The sequence below is a fragment of the Rhinopithecus bieti genome, unplaced genomic scaffold, assembly GCF_001698545.2.
Source record: "Rhinopithecus bieti isolate Rb0 unplaced genomic scaffold, ASM169854v2 scaffold_3043, whole genome shotgun sequence".
Taxonomy (NCBI): Eukaryota; Metazoa; Chordata; class Mammalia; order Primates; family Cercopithecidae; genus Rhinopithecus; species Rhinopithecus bieti.
The window spans coordinates 1,142,632-1,160,461 of NW_016804580.1; the positions used below are offsets into that span (position 1 = coordinate 1,142,632).

The following is a 17,830-nucleotide window of genomic DNA, read 5'->3' on the forward strand; positions in this document are numbered from 1 at the left end:
GAATATGAACTTCTCCAAAATAGAGGAAACACTAAGTGATAGGGAGGGAAATCCCTCAGGAAATTATACAAGCTGTTACAGTCATAAATGTGAGTGCGGAAGGAAATGAAAATATTACTCATTACAGCATCTTTTCTTGGGGCTGAGGAAGGAGGAAGCATCAGTTTCCTTTGTCACTGATTTTTTTCCAGTTATGCTCCTTGGAAATTCAATAGTTAGTTCAATTTACAGCCCCACATCTCATGTCACGATGTGTTCACCCCTATTTCTTTGTTCTACACTCTCCCACTCAGTCTTCATGTTTTACAAGAGACTATAAACTCTAAAAATTTGCAGTTCTTGCAAGCACTGACTCCAAGATTCCTGGAAATGTTGATATGAGAAGAAATCCAAGATGCTCATTTTACTTTTACAAATAAACATTTAAGGAGAGTCTGAGCTGAAATGGGAACCAAGCCAAACCAAACCCGTGTCCACAGATTGAGAGCTGTGGCTTCAACTCAACTCTTCCTTCGTCTTGCAGATGCAAAACACTGGCTCAGCATTTGGTTGTTACTACAGCACCCACACCAGGATGCAAAGAAGCTAAGCATATTAACAAATGCAAGTCACAAGACAAACGTTTGAAAAAGATCATCCTCAAGTATCAGATGGAAACAAAAATTCCTGTGGTGGGGAGTGAAGGAGGGGGGGAAGAAAGAGAGAGTGAGAGAGAGAGGGATAGAGGGAGGAGAGAGAGAAAGAGAGAAAAAGGGAGAGAGAGAGAGAGAGAGAGACAGGGAGAGAGAGGAACAATGAAAGAGAGGGAAAGATAAGAAGAGAACGATGGAGAGAGAGAGAGAAGGAGAGACAGAGGGAGAGAGAAAGAAGGAGAGACAGAGGGGGAGAGAGAGAGGGAAAGAAGAAGAAAGGGAGAGAGAGGAAGAGGGAAAGAAAGAGGGACAGAAAGACAGGGAGAGAGAGAGGAAAAGAGAGACAGGGAGAGAGGAAGAGGAGGGGAGAGAGAGAGACTGGTTTCTGTCTTGGATTTATTTGTAAAACAGTAAATATTTAAAGAAGAATTGTTTCCATCATCTCTTTGAAACACCGAATTCTATTATTCCTGTGTCTGTTTGCTCTGCTTTGGAAACGATCAGTGTTTTAAAAGGAAACACATCATGGGTGGTGTATTACAAAAATAAAACAAAAGAGGATACTGCGTTAGGTATCTGCCCTGTTCCGCCCTGCATTTTATTGTCAAATAATGGAACAACAACAGACACTGCAGCTTTGGGTGGGAACACAGGGATTTTTTTTTTTTTTTTCCAGATCACATCAGACTTTTCTTTCTTTATCTTAGATAGCCACAAAAGCTTCAGAAGTTACTAATCACATTGCTTTTGCTTTTCTTTTGGTACCAGGCTCTGTTAGCCCTTGTTTGTGTTTCCTCCAAATGAGAGGTAGGACCTGGACCATGGTCGGCTTGCTTTGAGCTGCTCCTTGCTGATTCTCACAAGGCAGACATTCCAATGAGCTGAGTAGAGGATGCTGGAAGCAGAGGTCAGGAATCTCCAGGGGCCAGCTGCTGCTGCTAAACGGACTTCCCTCTTCCTGCTCTCACACTGAGCTACAAGCAGCCTTTCTAGGAGATCAATAAGAGCTTGCAGAGCTACATGAATCTAAGACTTAGAAGAAAGGCTCTAATTAAGCAATTAAACTGTCACTCGGAGGTCACTTTAACACTCAGCCTTCGTGAAAGGAAACGTAATGAAGCCACTTGCGTGCTGACCAGACAAGGCCATCCCCAGCCAATGGGTCCCACAGCTTCCTTAGCAAAAAATACTCCTGATGTGTCATTGAGGAGAACCCAAGGTTAATTACACCAGACACTCGAAGGTGACTGAGCAGAAAGTGCAAATATATTACCAAATGTGTTGAAACCTGCCTGCAAGTCCAGCTTCCTGATTAGCTCCCCACGACGCCATTACCATTTCAAGAGAAGTCAACAAGTTCAGTTTTTCCCTTTTTTCATTATAGCAGCATGCAATTCTAGAAAATGCACTTCTGTGATGTTATCAAAGTCCTCACGTGGCTCACAACAAGAAGATTGTATATCAATAACTGTGCCAGGGAGTGAACTCAGTACAGCACGTTCCCGATGGTGTCCTCTGAGATTTTCTACCAAAGCACTGATCATTGCAGGAGTAGAGATGACAAAAATTCATTTATTCAGTCATGCATCTAGTAACAATTCATGCATCAAAAAGATTGGTGCTTTGGAGATCTAAAGACTACTGCTGTGGGCTCTATGAAAGAGGATGGAGGCTGTGTATTACTGTTCCACTTCTTTTTTTTTTTAGACAGAGTCTTGTTCTGTCGCCAAGCTGGAGTGCAGTGGCATGATCTCAGCTCACTGCAACCCCCGCCTCCTGGGTTCAAGTGATTCTCCTGCCTTAGCCTCCCAAGTAGCTGGGACTACACGTGCCTGCCACCACGCCCAACTAATTTTTGTATTTTTAGTAGAGACAGGGTTTCACCATGTTGGCCAGGATGGTCTTGATCTCCTGACATCGTGATCCACTCGCCTCAGCCTCCTAAAAGTGCTGGGATTACAGGCCTGAGCCACCGTGCCCAGTCTACAGTTCCATTTTGAAATGTTCATTTGTTTCTTCTACTTGGTGAATTTTGCCTTTGTTTCCACAACATCAAGACTGTTACCTGTGGGCTTAGCTTGCATCCATTTGGAACCTATGGGGACTAGGCCTACTCTAAGAAGAGCTTTCTATTGTATTCCCAGAAGAGTATGGGGATAGTCTTGTGGCCGAGGTCATGTGAAACCTGGTGGCTGCCTGAGGCTGACTTCAACTTTGAGGATGAAGCCACCACTGACGTCACTGGGCCCTTAGTGGCCATTTCATCCACCATCTTGTCCTCCTTTTCTTACCCACAAATGCAACTCCTAACTGAATCCTCCTCCTTAGTTTTCTTCTTTCTGCTTGTGTTCCCCAGGCACCTGATTTTATAAATAAGCAAACTAAGAACCCCAAGCCATGAAGAGAGTGAGGGGTGGTGCCATGTCCAGAAACAAGTGCCTGGCAGTGTCTGGTACATATTTGGCACCGAAGAGCAAAGTAATGAAGGAAACCCTGACCTCCTGACTTCAAAGCAAGGACACTTTCCATTTCATATTTGAATTCTTAACACTTTTCCTTATATTGACAAATGAAGGCTGGGTTCATTGGATACAGAAGTCAAAGTGGGCTGGGCACAGTGGCTCACACCTGTAATCCCAGCATTCACGCCTATAATCGGAGGCCGAGGCAGGTGGATCACCTGAGGTCAGAAGTTCAAAACCAGCCTGGCCAACATGATAAAACTCCGTCTCTACTAAAAACACAAAAAATTAGCCGGGTGTGGTGGCACATGCCTGTAATCCCAGCTACTTGGGAGGCTGAGGCAGGAGAACTGCTTGAACCTGGGAGGTAGAGGTTGCAATGAGCTGAGATGGCGCCTTTGCACTCCAGCCTGGGCAACAAGAGTGAAACTCCATCTCAAAAAAAAAAAAAAGTCAAAGTGGCTCCAGCCTGACCCTAAGTTTATTTTCTCCCTCTATTTTTCCAGTCTGCCATTCAGTTTCCTGTACATAACTGCAATTTTTATATTTTATCAAAATACTTATTCACCTCGTAGGAAGCATAAGGCTTTCGTTTTAGTGTTGATCCTGCTGTTAATTTCTACCTAACCTTGACCCTGACATTTCTGGATCTCAGTATCTTTTTACCTTTTTAAATTTATTTTATTTTATTTTTTGCACTGCCCCAACTCCACCTCAATGTCTTTTTTAAAAAATTAGGAGACAACAGCAAACGAACTCTAAGCTTTCTTCTTCCAACCTTAACATTCTATGTATCTATATGTTTATGACAGTTAACCATATGTTAAATCACATTTAACATACAGCTAAATTACTATTTCTTCTTCTAACAACCCAAATTGTTATAGAAGTTTTGAAAAAACAGGATGGCTGGTCCTATTCCAGCATAATTTTCATTGGTATTTAAAGAGCACACTTGAGCTCTATTAAAAATCTCCTGAACCCCAACATTATCTAATAGCATCACTGGTGACTGAATATTTTTCTCTTTGCTAATAACTCTGTCTAAGCAACAGGACCAGGACATTAACTTTTATGTCTCCAAAATGAATGATTGGCTTTGTATGAACTGAGACTGCAGAGATATTATGTAAGATATTGGACTTTGAGGTCCGTTTCACGTCCAGTGTCCGTCTGGCTGTAAAGATAGAGGGCTGGTGCTTCAATGCCGGCCTTCATGAATCCCTGGACAACTAACTATAACTGCAAGCCAAGCTTCCAGCCTTGCCAGGGCATTGCCTGGTCTGGTTCCAAACCTCTGCGGACCTCCTGTCCCCTTAAGTGGTTCCATTTGGCAAATATACAGCAGATCTCCACCCCAACTTACCTAGACAGTATTGTTTTCTTTTTAAAACTTCGCTATCTTTTTGTAAAGTTGATTTATAAATCATCCAAGAAAAAAAGACTTAGTTTGTATACAATTTATGCAATTTTAACATAATGAATTTATAAATCAGAAAATCTTGTGCTAAGCCATGTGTTTCAATTTCTTGTTCTAAAAAATATGAAATTAATAGAACAAATCTGGCACTTCTTGGTGTCTCTGTCCTGAAAACATGATTTTCTCTATTGTTCGCCTGGCTCTTACATTCAGCTGCTCTTTTTCCACCAGCACCCTTCCCTCTTGACACAACTTAAATTTCTCCATTAGGTTTTTAAAAAACCAACTCTCCACTGATTTTGGTTAACCCATTGGTTACTGCCCATTTTCTCCTTATGCTACTCATTTCCGTAACTTTGGGGAAAAGCTTAGAAACTCCTACACCTCCTAACCACTGTGACCTTGAGTCTTCTACCACCACCCATCCCAATCCTGCTCTTTGCAGTTTATTAAAGACGGAATTCAGGGGGTTTGTTGCAATCCTCATGCTCGTTGGTATCCTGCATGGGATTTGATACCTTTGATCACCTATCTTTGAAATTCAGCTTCCCTCGTGGTTTGAATGCTACCACTCTCTTCTGGTTCTTTGCCAAGCACTCAGCGCACCTCCTCAGCCTCCTCTCCTCTGATCCTTCATCCGCCCCTTACATGGCAGTCTTTCCCCAAGAGTTGGCTTGGCCCCTTTCTCTTGATAAAATACTCCTAAAAGTGATCATACCTATTCCCACAACTTTAATAACCACCCAGATATACAGAAATCATCCTCAATTGTGTATGTCCAGCTCAGATTCTATCCCAAGCACTGAACTCTTATGTCAAACTATATAATATTTAAACCCAAAAGTTTACAAGTCAAACTCACTACCATCTACTCCCTTTACCCAGTTAATGGCCTCATCATTCACCCTTTTTTTTTTTTTTTTTTGAAACAGGGTGGTGTGATCACAGCTTACTGCAGCCTCGACCTCCCATACTCAAGCCATCCTCCCACCTCAGCCTCCCAAGTCACTGGGAATACAGGTATATGCCACTTTGCCTGGCTAATTATTTGTTCATTTTTTGCAGAGATGGGGTCCAGGCTGGCGTCAAACTCCTAAGCTCAAACAATCCTCCTGTCTTGGCCTCCCAAAGTGCTGGAGTTACAGGTATGAGCCATCACTCCTGGCCATTCACTCATTCTTCAAGCAAATAGCCTTCCATCCCCCATCTCTATCACCAGCCCCACCCACTACCATGTAATTAGCCTCTAAGTCTAGTGACAGCCACCATGACAGTTCTTCACGTGTCTCTGCACTCTCCATGTGTCCCAAGACCACTGCCTACTATGAGACCTTATCACCTCTGATCCAAGTTTTTTCCATTGCTTCCCAAACAGATGTGCTACCATCTTTCTTTTTCTCTGCCAACCCATTCTTCACACACTGCTGCCTATCGTCATTATAAAATACAGCTCTGAGTATGTTATTCCCGTTTTACAGAAAATTTTCACTGACTGCACACTACCTATAGGATAATTTCAAATTCTTAACTGGAGCAGAAGAGAACTCAGATGTCTTCTGGAGCCCATTGGTCTCCAGATGCTCCCCAGCATTTGTTCACACTCCAGGGACAACACTCTCCTTTTTTATTCCCAAATGTGTGTGTACCATTTACCCATCCTTCCCTTGCGGCCTCCCCTCCTGGCCTCACTGCTGCATCTCTACTGGTGAGCCTCTGCCACTTAAATGTCACCTCCAGTGTGAAAGCTTCCCTGGCTTCTAGGCCCAGATGAATTATGCCGGCCATTTTCACAATGATTCCACAGCACTAAGTCCAAGGCATGCTAAATCCTAGGTGCTCTACTATGAGAAAGATTCAAAAGTAGGCTCTTCTACTTAAGAGCTTGAGGCCCAGAATCACAGATGGCAAGTCCTGACCCTGACTTCTTTTTTAAAAAAACTTTCATTTTAGGTTCAAGGGTCCATGTGCAGGTTTGCTATACAGGTAAATTGCCATCATGGGGGTTTGGTGTACAGACTCTTTTGTCACCCAGGTAATAAGCACAGAATGTGATAGGTAGTTTTCAATCCTCTCCCTCCTCCCAGCTTCCAACCTCAAGTAGGCCCTGGTGCCTGTGGTTCCCTTGTGTCCATATGTATTCAGTGTTTAGCTCCCACTTCTAAGTGAGAACATGCAGTATTTAGTTTTCTGTTCCTGTGTTACTTCACTTAGGATTATGGCCTCCAGATCTATCCGTGTTGCTGAAAAGGACATGATCTTATTCATTTTTGTGGCTATGTCATATTCCCTGGTGTATATGTACCACGTTTTCTTTGTCCCATCCACCATTGATCGGCATCTAGGTTGATTCCATGTCTTTGCTACTGTGGACAGTGCTGTGATGAACACGGGCATTCATGCCTGACTCTGAATTCTAAGTTCATTTCTGCTCCTAGCATTCCATGCTGCCTCTTCTTCCAGTCCTCATTGAATTAACCTCCCCCAAAACACTCATCAGCAGCAGCATCATAATGGCTAGCACAAGTGGAGAACTTCCCATGTGACAGCAAGCAGGTTATCTATATTATCTCAAATACCTAACAATAAATCTGACCAGGTCCTCTTATTACCCCCATTTCCATTAAGGAAACTGAAGCTGAAAGATGAACTTTCTTCCAAAGAACACTGTTAGAAAATCACAAAGTCCAGGCTCAACCCCAGATCCACCCTATATCAGAGCTGGATTTCTTAGCTGAGGCACAATGCTGACTCACACTATCAGTGTAGCTCACTTTTTATTTTAATGTCTTGTCTGGGTGCTTAGAGGTATTTGCTTCTAATGTCTCTTCTGCCCACTGGCTGGGATTTTCCAACTATAGTTAACCCTGGAACGACACAGGTTTGAACTGCCTGGGTCCACTTAATCACAGATTTTCTTCTGTCTCTGCCTCCCCTGAGACAGCAAGACCAGCGCCCTCTCCCTCTTCCTCTCTAGCCCACTCAATGTGAAGAGAATGAGGATGAAGACCTTTATGATGATCAACTTCCACTTAATAAATAGTAAATATATTTTATCTTCTTTATAATTTTCTTGATAATGTTTTATTTTCTCTAGCTTACTTTGTTGTAAGAATACAGTATGTAATATATAAGACATATAAAATATCTGTTCATTGGCTGTTTATGTTAATGGTAAGCCTTCTGTCCACCATAGGTATTAGTAGTTAAGTTTTGGGGATTTGGGGGACTTGAAAGTTGCATGTAGATTTTTTACTGCACGGCAGGGGAGCGGGGGGCCAACGACCCTAATCCCAGCATTGTTCAAGAGTCAACTGTACTTCATACAGTATTATCTGATTCTGACAACTTGTTTGGACTTTCACATTTTATATTTTGCCTTATCCACCAGCCCAAACTCCTCCCAGCACTTAGTTTTGAGTTTATTTTCCATCTCCATGCCTCATACCAGATCACATTTGAGGTTTCACTTCCTGCTGTCTGTTTCCTCCTGCTGTGCTTTGTTAAGCCAAGCCCAGCTGCATGCTGAAATATGGCAGTGTTCATAGAAAACCTCGTCTGTGTGTTCGTGTCCCATGTAGGTGGAAAACCCGCCTCGCGATCACAAGAGGGAAAAACCAAGCCACGCTGGCATGCTTTTGACCTAGGCTTTGGTTTGGTTACACACTTTGTATGTTAAATTCCATGGGTTATGCACTGTATCAAAGAAAAGAACACCACGCAGATGAGGCAGGAAGCAAGTGGTAGAGCAATGCCCACCATAGTCAAAACTATGAGTAGTTTTGTCTCTGGTCCATTCAAACTTCTCTTAAAGATCCTCTTTTTTTTTTTTTTTTTTTTTTTTTGAGACAGAGTCTCGCTGTGTCGCCAGGCTGGAGTGCAGTGGCGCAATCTCGGCTCACTACAACCTCCGCCTCCTGGGTTCAAGTGATTCTCATGCCTCAGCCTTCCGAGTAGCTGGGATTACAGACACGTACCACCACACCCAGCTAATTTTTGTATTTTTAGTAGAGATGGGGTTTCACCACGTTGGCCAGGATGGTCTCGACCTCCTGACCTCATGATCTGCCTGCCTCTGCCTCCCAAAGTGCTGGGATTACAGGTGTGAGCCACCGCGCCTGGGCAAGGCCCTTCTTTTACTTCAATATTTATTTCACCTTTATTCCCCTCATTTTTTTTTTTTTAACAGACAGGGTCTTGCTTGTTGCCTAGGCTGAAGTGCAGTGGCAAGATCTGTGCTCATTGCAACTCCTGCCTTCCACCCTCAAGTGATCCTTTCACCTCAGCCTCCCAAGCAGCTGGGACTACAGGTGTGTGCCACCATGCTTGGCTAATTTTTTAACTCTTTTGTATAGACAGGGTCTCACTACATTGCCCAGGCTGGTCTCAAACTCCAGGGCTCAACTGATCCTCTTGCTTCATGCTCCCAAAGGGCTGAGTTTACAGGCGTGATCTGCCATACACAGCCTCACCTTCATTCTTAAAGGAATTTTAGGAGAGCATAGAGTTCCTGGCTGGTAGTTACTTTTTTTTCTTTAAACTGAATATATCACTCTATTGTCTTTAAAAAAAATTTTTTTTGCTTCCAATGCTGGTTGCAAAGTTAGCATTTAGTTTCTACTTTCTAAGAAGCAATCTGTTCCCCACCTACCTACTCCTCTAGCTGACTGTAACATTTTTTCTTTGTCTTTGTTATTTAATTTTTTTTTTTTTTAGAAAAGTATGTCATTCTATTTATCTTGCTTTGCTGTTTGGGTTCCTTGAGATTCTAATTTTTTTTTTTTTAATGATGACTTCCACCAGTTTTGGAAAAATTTTAGTCAGTAGCTCTTCAAAGTTTGCTTCTTTTCCATATATCTCACTTTTCCTTGTAAGACTCCAATTAAGTGTGTGTTATACATTTTCTGAGTGTCCTCTATGTGTCTTAACCTCTCATATATTTTTCATCCTTTTTTCATCCACACTTTTTTCTGAGTAGATTCTTGACTTATCTTCCAGTTCACTATTTCTCTCTAGTCACTATTTCTCTCTTCATCTCTATCTAATCCCCCCAAAAAACCTTCTGCTGTGGTCTTAATTTTAGCTACAGTACTTATCGGTTCTCAAATTTGTAGTTGGTTCTTCTTCATATTGCAGTGTCACTTTCTATAGTATGCAGTTCCTTACTGAAAGTTCTCAGTTTGAGTTTTATTTCCATAAGTTGAGTAATCACAGTTGTTTAGCAAGTGTGCCAGGTCACTTTAGTATCTGGCATATTAGTGGATTTGTTTCTGTTGTCTCTTACTCATATCACATCTCATTTTTGTTATAGTGTCCCCTCATGTACATGATTATCTTTGATAGTGTGTTGGTGACACACACAGGATACAGGGAAATACTGGGTAGAAGAGGGCAGTTCCCCAGCAAAGGCCCCACTCTCAAGCCTGGAAACCCATGGCCCTAAATGTGAACAGGCATTCCTGTGTCCATGCCCAAAGTTTGCCTTTTGGCCTGCCACACTCCCCTATTCTGTACTTATATAAACCCCTAAACCCAGGCCTCACAAGTAGACAAGCAGATGAGCAGATAAGTAGAAGAGCAGAGGAGCAGAAGAGCAGTACAGCACAGAAAGAGAGAAGAGAAGGAGCATCTGAACATTGAGAGGAGTTTAGCCAGGCTCAGTCAAACAAGAAATCAGCCGTGGCACAGTGAACTCCAGGGGGAGGATCATCATCCCATTCCACCCCCTTTCCTGCTCCCCATCCTTCCCACTGGGAGCCATCTCCATCATCCAATAAAACCCCTGCATTCACCACCCTTGAAGTCCATGTGTGACCTGATTCTTCCTGGACACCAAACAAGAAGCCGGCTACCAAGAGGACACTGAGCTAGTTAACACTTAAGCCATCTGAGGATGGCAGAGCTAAAAGAGCACTGTAGCATGCCCGCTAGGGCTTTGGAAGTTGTAGGCACCCACCCCTAGATGCTACCATGGGATCTGGAGTCCAAAAGCAGTCACCCTGGCTCCTGCACTCCTGTCTGCATGCTCCCCTGCCCATAAGGGGTTTGAACATGCAGCAGCTGAACAGACGAGACACACTCCTGTTGCATGTCCTGCAAAGGAGGTCAGGGAACTCTCTTATTTCATTGGCTATTATACATGAAAAATTATAGGTAGAAATGATGTCCAGAATGCTAATATCTCTCTTTGAAGAAGATTTTAAATTGTGTTTGCTGGATGTCCAGTGCCTAGATGCAGAAGAAATACAAGATTCACTCTCATTATTTCATGGCTTCAGAGTTTGGGGATTCACTCAGGTAACTCAAACATTAAATGCAGTCTCAATGAAGGCTGTTTTCCTTTCATTTTACCTAAGACACGAATGGCTTACCAAGACTGCCACCCTAACAAAGCTCTGGAATCAAACTTTGGTCCTCTTTGTCCTGAGAGGCTCTCAGAAGAGCTGCTAAACCTTTGTGGATCAGTAAAGGCCCTGCAGGCAAAAATGGTCCCAAAGACTGGACTCACACCTCTCTCAGATATTCACTCAGAAACTTCACACTACCTCATGATCCACTGGCTACTTTTAGAAAGATGTTTGTAAATGTCATCCAAAATTTCGAAATGGTCTTTGTCAGGAGAGTAGGTGGATGTTCTACACTTTCAGTCTTCATGATGTTTAGCCAACTTAGACTTTGAAGACTCATTTGGATGGTTAATATACAGTGACAAATAAACTTAGCTTTCATTAATAACCTCATCTTGTAAAATAATAATGAAATCATACCATTAAAATGGACTACTTGGAAAAATGTAAAACAACCTTTGAGTTTTCTTCAGTTAAATTTGAAAGAAACTAGCCAGTTGGAACTTGCGTAGGAAACGATCAGGAAGCTAAAATAGAAAGATCCAGTAATCAAGAGAATCTGGTTTGTATTTGAGTGAAATGTTGATATATACAAATGAAAGATGAAAAACTTTTTGTTAGAAAATCAGGTAGCCTGGAACAAGACAAGGATGCCCTTTCTCACCACTCCTATTCAACATAGTATTGGAAGTTCTGGTCAGAGAAATCAGGCAAGAGAAAGAAATAAAGCATATTCAAATAGAAAGAGAGGAAGTCAAATTGTCTCTGCTTGCAGATGACATGATTGTACATTTAGAAAATGCCATCGTCTCAGTCCAAAATCTACTTAAGCTGAGAAGCAACTTCAGCAAAGTCTCAGGATACAAAATCAATGTGCAAAAATCACAAGCATACCTATACACCAGTAATAGACAAACAGAGAGCCAAATCATGAGTGAACTCCCATTCACAATTGCTACAAAGAGAATAAAGTACCTAGGAATACAACTTGCAAGGGACGTGAAGGACCTCTTCAAGGAGAACTATAAACCACTGCTCAAGGAAATAAGAGAGGACACAAACAAATGGAAAAACATTCCACGCTCATGGATAGGAAGAATCAATATCATGAAAATGGCCATACTGCCCAAAGTAATTTATAGATTCAATGCTATACTATACCCATCAAGCTACCATTGACTTTTTTTTACAAAATTAGAAAAAAAACCTCTAAATTTCATGTGGAACCAAAAAAGAGCCTGTACAGCCAAGACAATCCTAAGCAAAAAGAACAAAGCTGGAGACATCACATTACCTGACTTCAAACTATACTATAAGTCTACAGTAACCAAAACAGCATGGTACTGATACCAAAACAAATATACAGATCAATGGAACAGAAGAGAGGCCTCAGAAATAACACCACACATCTACAACTATCTGATCTTTGACAAACCTGACAAAAACAAGCAATGGGGAAAGGATTCCCTACTTAATAAATGGTGTTGGGAAAACTGGCAAGCCATATGCAGAAAACTGAAACTGGACCCCTTCCTTATACCTTATACAAAAATTAACTCAAGATGGATTAAAGACTTAAATGAAAGACCTAAAATCATAAAAACTCTAGAAGAAAACCTAGGCAATACCATTCAGGACATAGGCATGGGCAAAGACTTCATGACTTAAACACTAAGAGCAATGGCAACAAAAGCCAAAATTGACAAATGGGATCTAATTAAACTAAAGAGCTTCTGCATAGCAAAAGAAACTATCATCAGAGTGAACAGGCAACCTACAGAATGGGAGAAAAATTTTGTAATCTATCCATCTGACAAAGGACTAATATCCAGAATCTACAAGGAACTTAAACAAATTCACAAGAAAAAAATAAACAACCTCATCAAAAAGTGGGCAAAGCATATGAACAGACACTTCTCAAAAGAAGACATTTATGCAGCCAACAAACACATGAAAAAAAAGCTTACCATCACTGGTCCTTAGAGAAATGCAAATCAAAACCACAATGAGATACCATCTCACGCCACTTAGAATGGCGATCATTAAAAAGTCAGGAAACAACAGATGCTGGCAAGGATGTGGAGAAATAGGAACGATTTTACACTGTTTGTGGGAGTGTAAATTAGTTCAACCATTGTGGAAGACAGTGTGGCGATTCCTCAAGGATCTAGAACCAGAAGTACCATTTGAACCAGCAATCCCATTACTGGGTATAAACCCAAACGATTATAAATCATTCTACTATGAAGACAGATGCACACGTATGTTTACTGCAGCACTATTCACAATAGCAAAGACTTGGAACCAACCCAAATGCCCATCAATGGATAAAGAAAATGTGGCACATATACACCATGGAATACTATGTAGCCATAAAAAAGGATGAGTTCATGTACTTTGCAGGGACATGGATGAAGCTGGAAACCATCATTCTTAGCAAATTAAAACAGGAACAAAAAACCAAATACCACATATTCTCACTCATAAGTGGGAGTTTAACAATGAGAACACACGGACACAGGGAGAGGAACATCACACAACAGGGCCTGTTGGTGGGTGGGCAGCTAAGGGAGGGATAGCATTAGGAGAAATTACGCAGATGACAGGTTGATGAGTGCAGCAAACCACCATGGCATGTGTATACCTATGTAACAAACCTGCAGGTTCTACACATGTGTCCCAGAACTTAAAGTATAATAATAACAATAACAAAAGAAAATCAGGTAGCCAAAAAACTTAAAAACAGAAAGAAAAAAGAAAACTTCAAAATAAAACTTCATTCACTCTTATATTAAGCACAAAGCATTAGTTTCAGGTAGGAATGCCCTAAAAGTGTTGGTAGTAGCGATGGGACAGGAGGCAGGAAAATGCTTGGTAGAAGAGGTTGAGGTCCCTGGTGAGTGCTCCACCCTTAAGCCTGGATCTGCCTCTCAAAGTGAAAACCAATCCCTGTTTTCCCACCCAAATGTTGCCTTTTGGTTTTCCCTGCCCCCATCCGGTGCCCATGAGAACACCAAGCCCCAGACTCAGCAGACACACACACACACACACACAGAAGACAGAAGTGTCTGAATGTCAAGAGGAGAAGATGGAGCTGGACATCGGAGACTGTGGTCAGGGAGGAGTTCAGCTGAGAAAGGCCAGACTCCAGGGGAAGATTATCTTCCTGCAACCCACTTCCTCCAACCCCTTTCAAGCTCCCCTTACTGCAGAGAGCCACTTCTACGTCTTAATAAAGTTCTCCACATTCACCACCCTTCAATTTGTTCATGTGACCTGATTCTTCCTGGACACCAGACAAGAACTCGGGTACCAAGAGGTCAGGATGTAAAAGGCTGCCACCCTGACCCTCCACTGAACTGGTTAACACTTAGCTGTCCATGAACAGCAAATGCTAAAAGAGCACTGATTGTAACACATGCCCTTTGGGGCTCCGGGGGTCGCAGACACCCTCTCCGAGACAGCAGAGCTAAAAGAGCATTGTAACATGTTTGGATGCTGTGCAGGCCATGCACAGAGCCTGCTCCCACCAGAGAGGAGGGACTAGCCAGTTCCAGGGTTCGTTCACCCTGGTTCCTGCATTCATCTGTTTGTGTGCTCCCTCCTGAATTCAGCTAGGCAGCCAAGCAAATAACCCACCCCCTTCGCAAGTCCTGTGAAGGAGTCAAGGAAACTCTCCCATCTCAGTAGCAGAAACTTTTTTTGTTATCTGCCCAATTCATAGCCATATTCCTTCTCCTACACTCCCGTCTCCCAACTTGTTCTATCAGAATATGGATTCGTTCAAGCAGCAAATCAAGATATCCTAGTCTCAAGGGAAGCAGAATCCTGTGAAAATCCTAGAGGCTTAATAATAATTGATCTAAAACATTTATGATAAATCTATTCCATGATACTTTCTGGATCTCTTTTGTAGTCAGTTCTGGCTAATGATATAAAATTTGCTTTCCTTATTAAAAGTAACACACACAAAACAGAAATAGTTAACACTATTCCTTCTTCCTTTTTTCAGAGGTAGACTCAGGTAGGACATTCAGATAAAAACCACTGCAGCCATTTTTGACCATGACTTCTTCATAGTCTTCATACTTTCATACAATGAAAAGTCAACATGCTAATCATGGTAGAGCAGAAACTGACTTGCTAAACAAATCTTGAGATTATCTACTTCCTGATTTGTTTTTAGGTAAAAAATAAATGTCCTTATATTTTAAGTTGCTAATAGTTTGGTTTCCTATGATTTGACGTTAAAAACACCCATAAGTAATACATTCACTAAATATGCTTATATGGCAGTGTTTTGACCCAGGTTTGACTGGAGACAATGCTTGAAATTTACGTCACTTACCATAATACAAGAGTCCTGTGGTTCAAGATCAAAGTCAGTGAAGTTCAAGAGAACACGGTGATTTCTGTCAACCCGAATAACCCAAGCACAGTCCGTGTTGCTCCTGTAAGGACTGGGGTAATTTGGAGAATGAATCTCTCCACTGGGAGCCTGGAAAATACCACCACAACCTGGAAGTGCAGAACACAATTGTTTCATGAGAGGAATCATGGATGCATTAAAATCATCCATTACCTGGTTGTATAGATCAATACCTTACTTTGCTTGAGTATCAGTTTTAGTTAGTCTATGATAAAAACGCTAAAGAACTTGATACCCACATTAAGTCATTTATCCCAACAGAATAAGAAGGGATGACATGGATGATACTAAGAAAAATACTTCAAACACTTTAAATACAGATGCCAAAAGTTATTTTTAAAAATAATTAAAAGGAAACACAAATGAAATCACATTTTCACAAAGCCATGGAACACCGCTTCTTCATTGTCCTCTAAAAATATAGCATACTGGAAGAATAATACGTTTCCTTCCAAGAATTGTGATAATCTAGTAGTGCATGCATTTAAAAATAATTTAGTATCTACCCTTTAAAAATTTAATATTCTGGATATAGTACAGTTACTTAGGTTTTTAAAAATTCCTTTGATGCTATCAGATACCTGTTACTGCAATGTCTTCTCTATGACCCACCATTTCTTCGATTTATGATAATATAAACCAATAATGGAAAAATTTGGCACCATTTTCTAAAAATGGAGAATGATTTAGGGGCAATCTAAACACTGTGTGTGTGTGTGTGTGTGTGTGTGTGTGTGTGTGTGTATTTAAATTCCTACATAATTAACTTTAGGGGAGAGCTCTTATATTACCTTGGTTATGGTTCTGTTGAAGAAGTGTGGCCATAAGGGAGCCTGGGATCACATATGTGCTTTGACATTTTCTAGCTGTGGAACTTCAGGCAAGTCGCTGACCTTTCTAAGCTTTGGTGTCCACACTGGTGAGATGAGGATATGAAATAGACTTCCTTCAAAGGGTGGTTGTAAGGACTAAAGGAGATCCTCATAAAATAGTTAGAAAAGTGCCTGGTACACAGTAAGCATTCTGCAAATGTGGCTCTCTCTAGTAGTTGTATATGCTAACATCTATTAAACTATTTTGTGCCATAGTTTGTTATTATAGTTTAAAAATACACAACAGGTAATTTATTTAGACTACCTAAAATCTTGGGCAGAAAGTCACCATAGAACACACAGTAATTTCTTGGGATTCATGAATTCAATGTTTGCAAGTTTGATATTTGCCAAGAATTCAAAGGCCTATACTATGGCATGAGGTATGGGGGCTGGTTAAGAGGTACGAGCCCTTGGAGAGTGGGTCTGGCCTGTTACACTAGTTCTGCTCTCACCATGGACTTACACACTTGCATTCTTGTTTTCACATATGCGGTGACCCTTAGGAAGTTAAACTTTCTCATGTATTTTAGGGAAGTGCACATGTCAGGTCTCAGTAGGCTTCCCTTTGGGACGTCACTAACTTATCAATCAGGGCATAACCTTCATACGTATTCCCAAGCATTTCACGAAATTTAACGAAGGCTCAGCTTAAGTACTTTAGGAAACCTCCTTTTTTCACTCACCTCCAGGGACTGCTTGCCATGAAGCATTGAAGCCTCTCCCATTTATAGATAAGTCAGTCTTGAATCGAATTGCTAGCTCATTTCCAGTGCTGGACACCTGCATGGGGTTCTCAGGTGATCTCTGGGTACACAATTGGGCTATTCTGGGAGACTGGAAATCGGGGCCTCCATAGATCTAACATGGGATGTAGGAAAAAAGACTTTAAAAAATATTTTAGGCAATTACAGGCCCTTCCCCTCGCTCATTTTAACCCCTGACTCCTTGGGTTCTACGATGATTAGAGATTGAAATCTCAGCCTCCCTGGGTGGGGATGCACTATAAACTTGAGCTGAGTTTTCAAAGGCACTCCCTCTGCCTTAGGAACACACAAGTTCAATCACCCATAAAATGCCTGCTTGTTTCATCAGCCAGAATTGCAGAGGAGGACGGAGTAGATTATTCCAGAATCTTCCCTATCTCCTCTTTTTGTCTTTTTCATGTCTTCATGGAATTTCCTGATTTCTCTAGCAGAAACATTACAGATCATACAGTATTAAGTCTTATTTTCTGAATTTTAGGGGGACATGTAAAAAAAGAAATGTCTGATTTTCTAACTCTTATAGGCACACATGATAGTCTTAGCATAAAGCCATTTTCTTATGAAAGTTGAGTTCACTGAAGGCTACCAATACCCCAGTTATATTTTTAGGAATTTCCTCCTAACCTGCAAACAATGTTTTCTAAGATCACACATTGAATATAATGCTTACGCTTCTTTAGGAATGAAAATACCAGCTCTCTGGGTGTGTTTTGGAGCCTAAGGAAGGGGATGCTATGCACCCTCCCTGTGCCTGCTCCCAGGACGCCCATGCCCAGGAACCTGACCAAGTGCATGCCACTTTTCTGCTCAGGGATTACCCTAGACTCTGCCTTAGTCTCCAGATGGCTCCTTCTGTTATAGACAGGAGACAGGGAAATACTGGGTAGAAGAGGGTGGTTCCTTG

At 41.6% G+C, this 17,830-nt stretch overlaps 1 protein-coding gene across 1 annotated transcript in view; it reads right to left on the minus strand.

The window, feature by feature from the left end:
- Positions 1-17,830, minus strand: part of CUBN (cubilin) — a 331,095-nt gene that overhangs the window by 161,227 nt on the left and 152,038 nt on the right. The window contains 2 exon segments of the mRNA XM_017869190.1: positions 15,207-15,376; positions 16,846-17,020. Coding sequence (XP_017724679.1) covers positions 15,207-15,376; positions 16,846-17,020 — 345 coding nt within the window.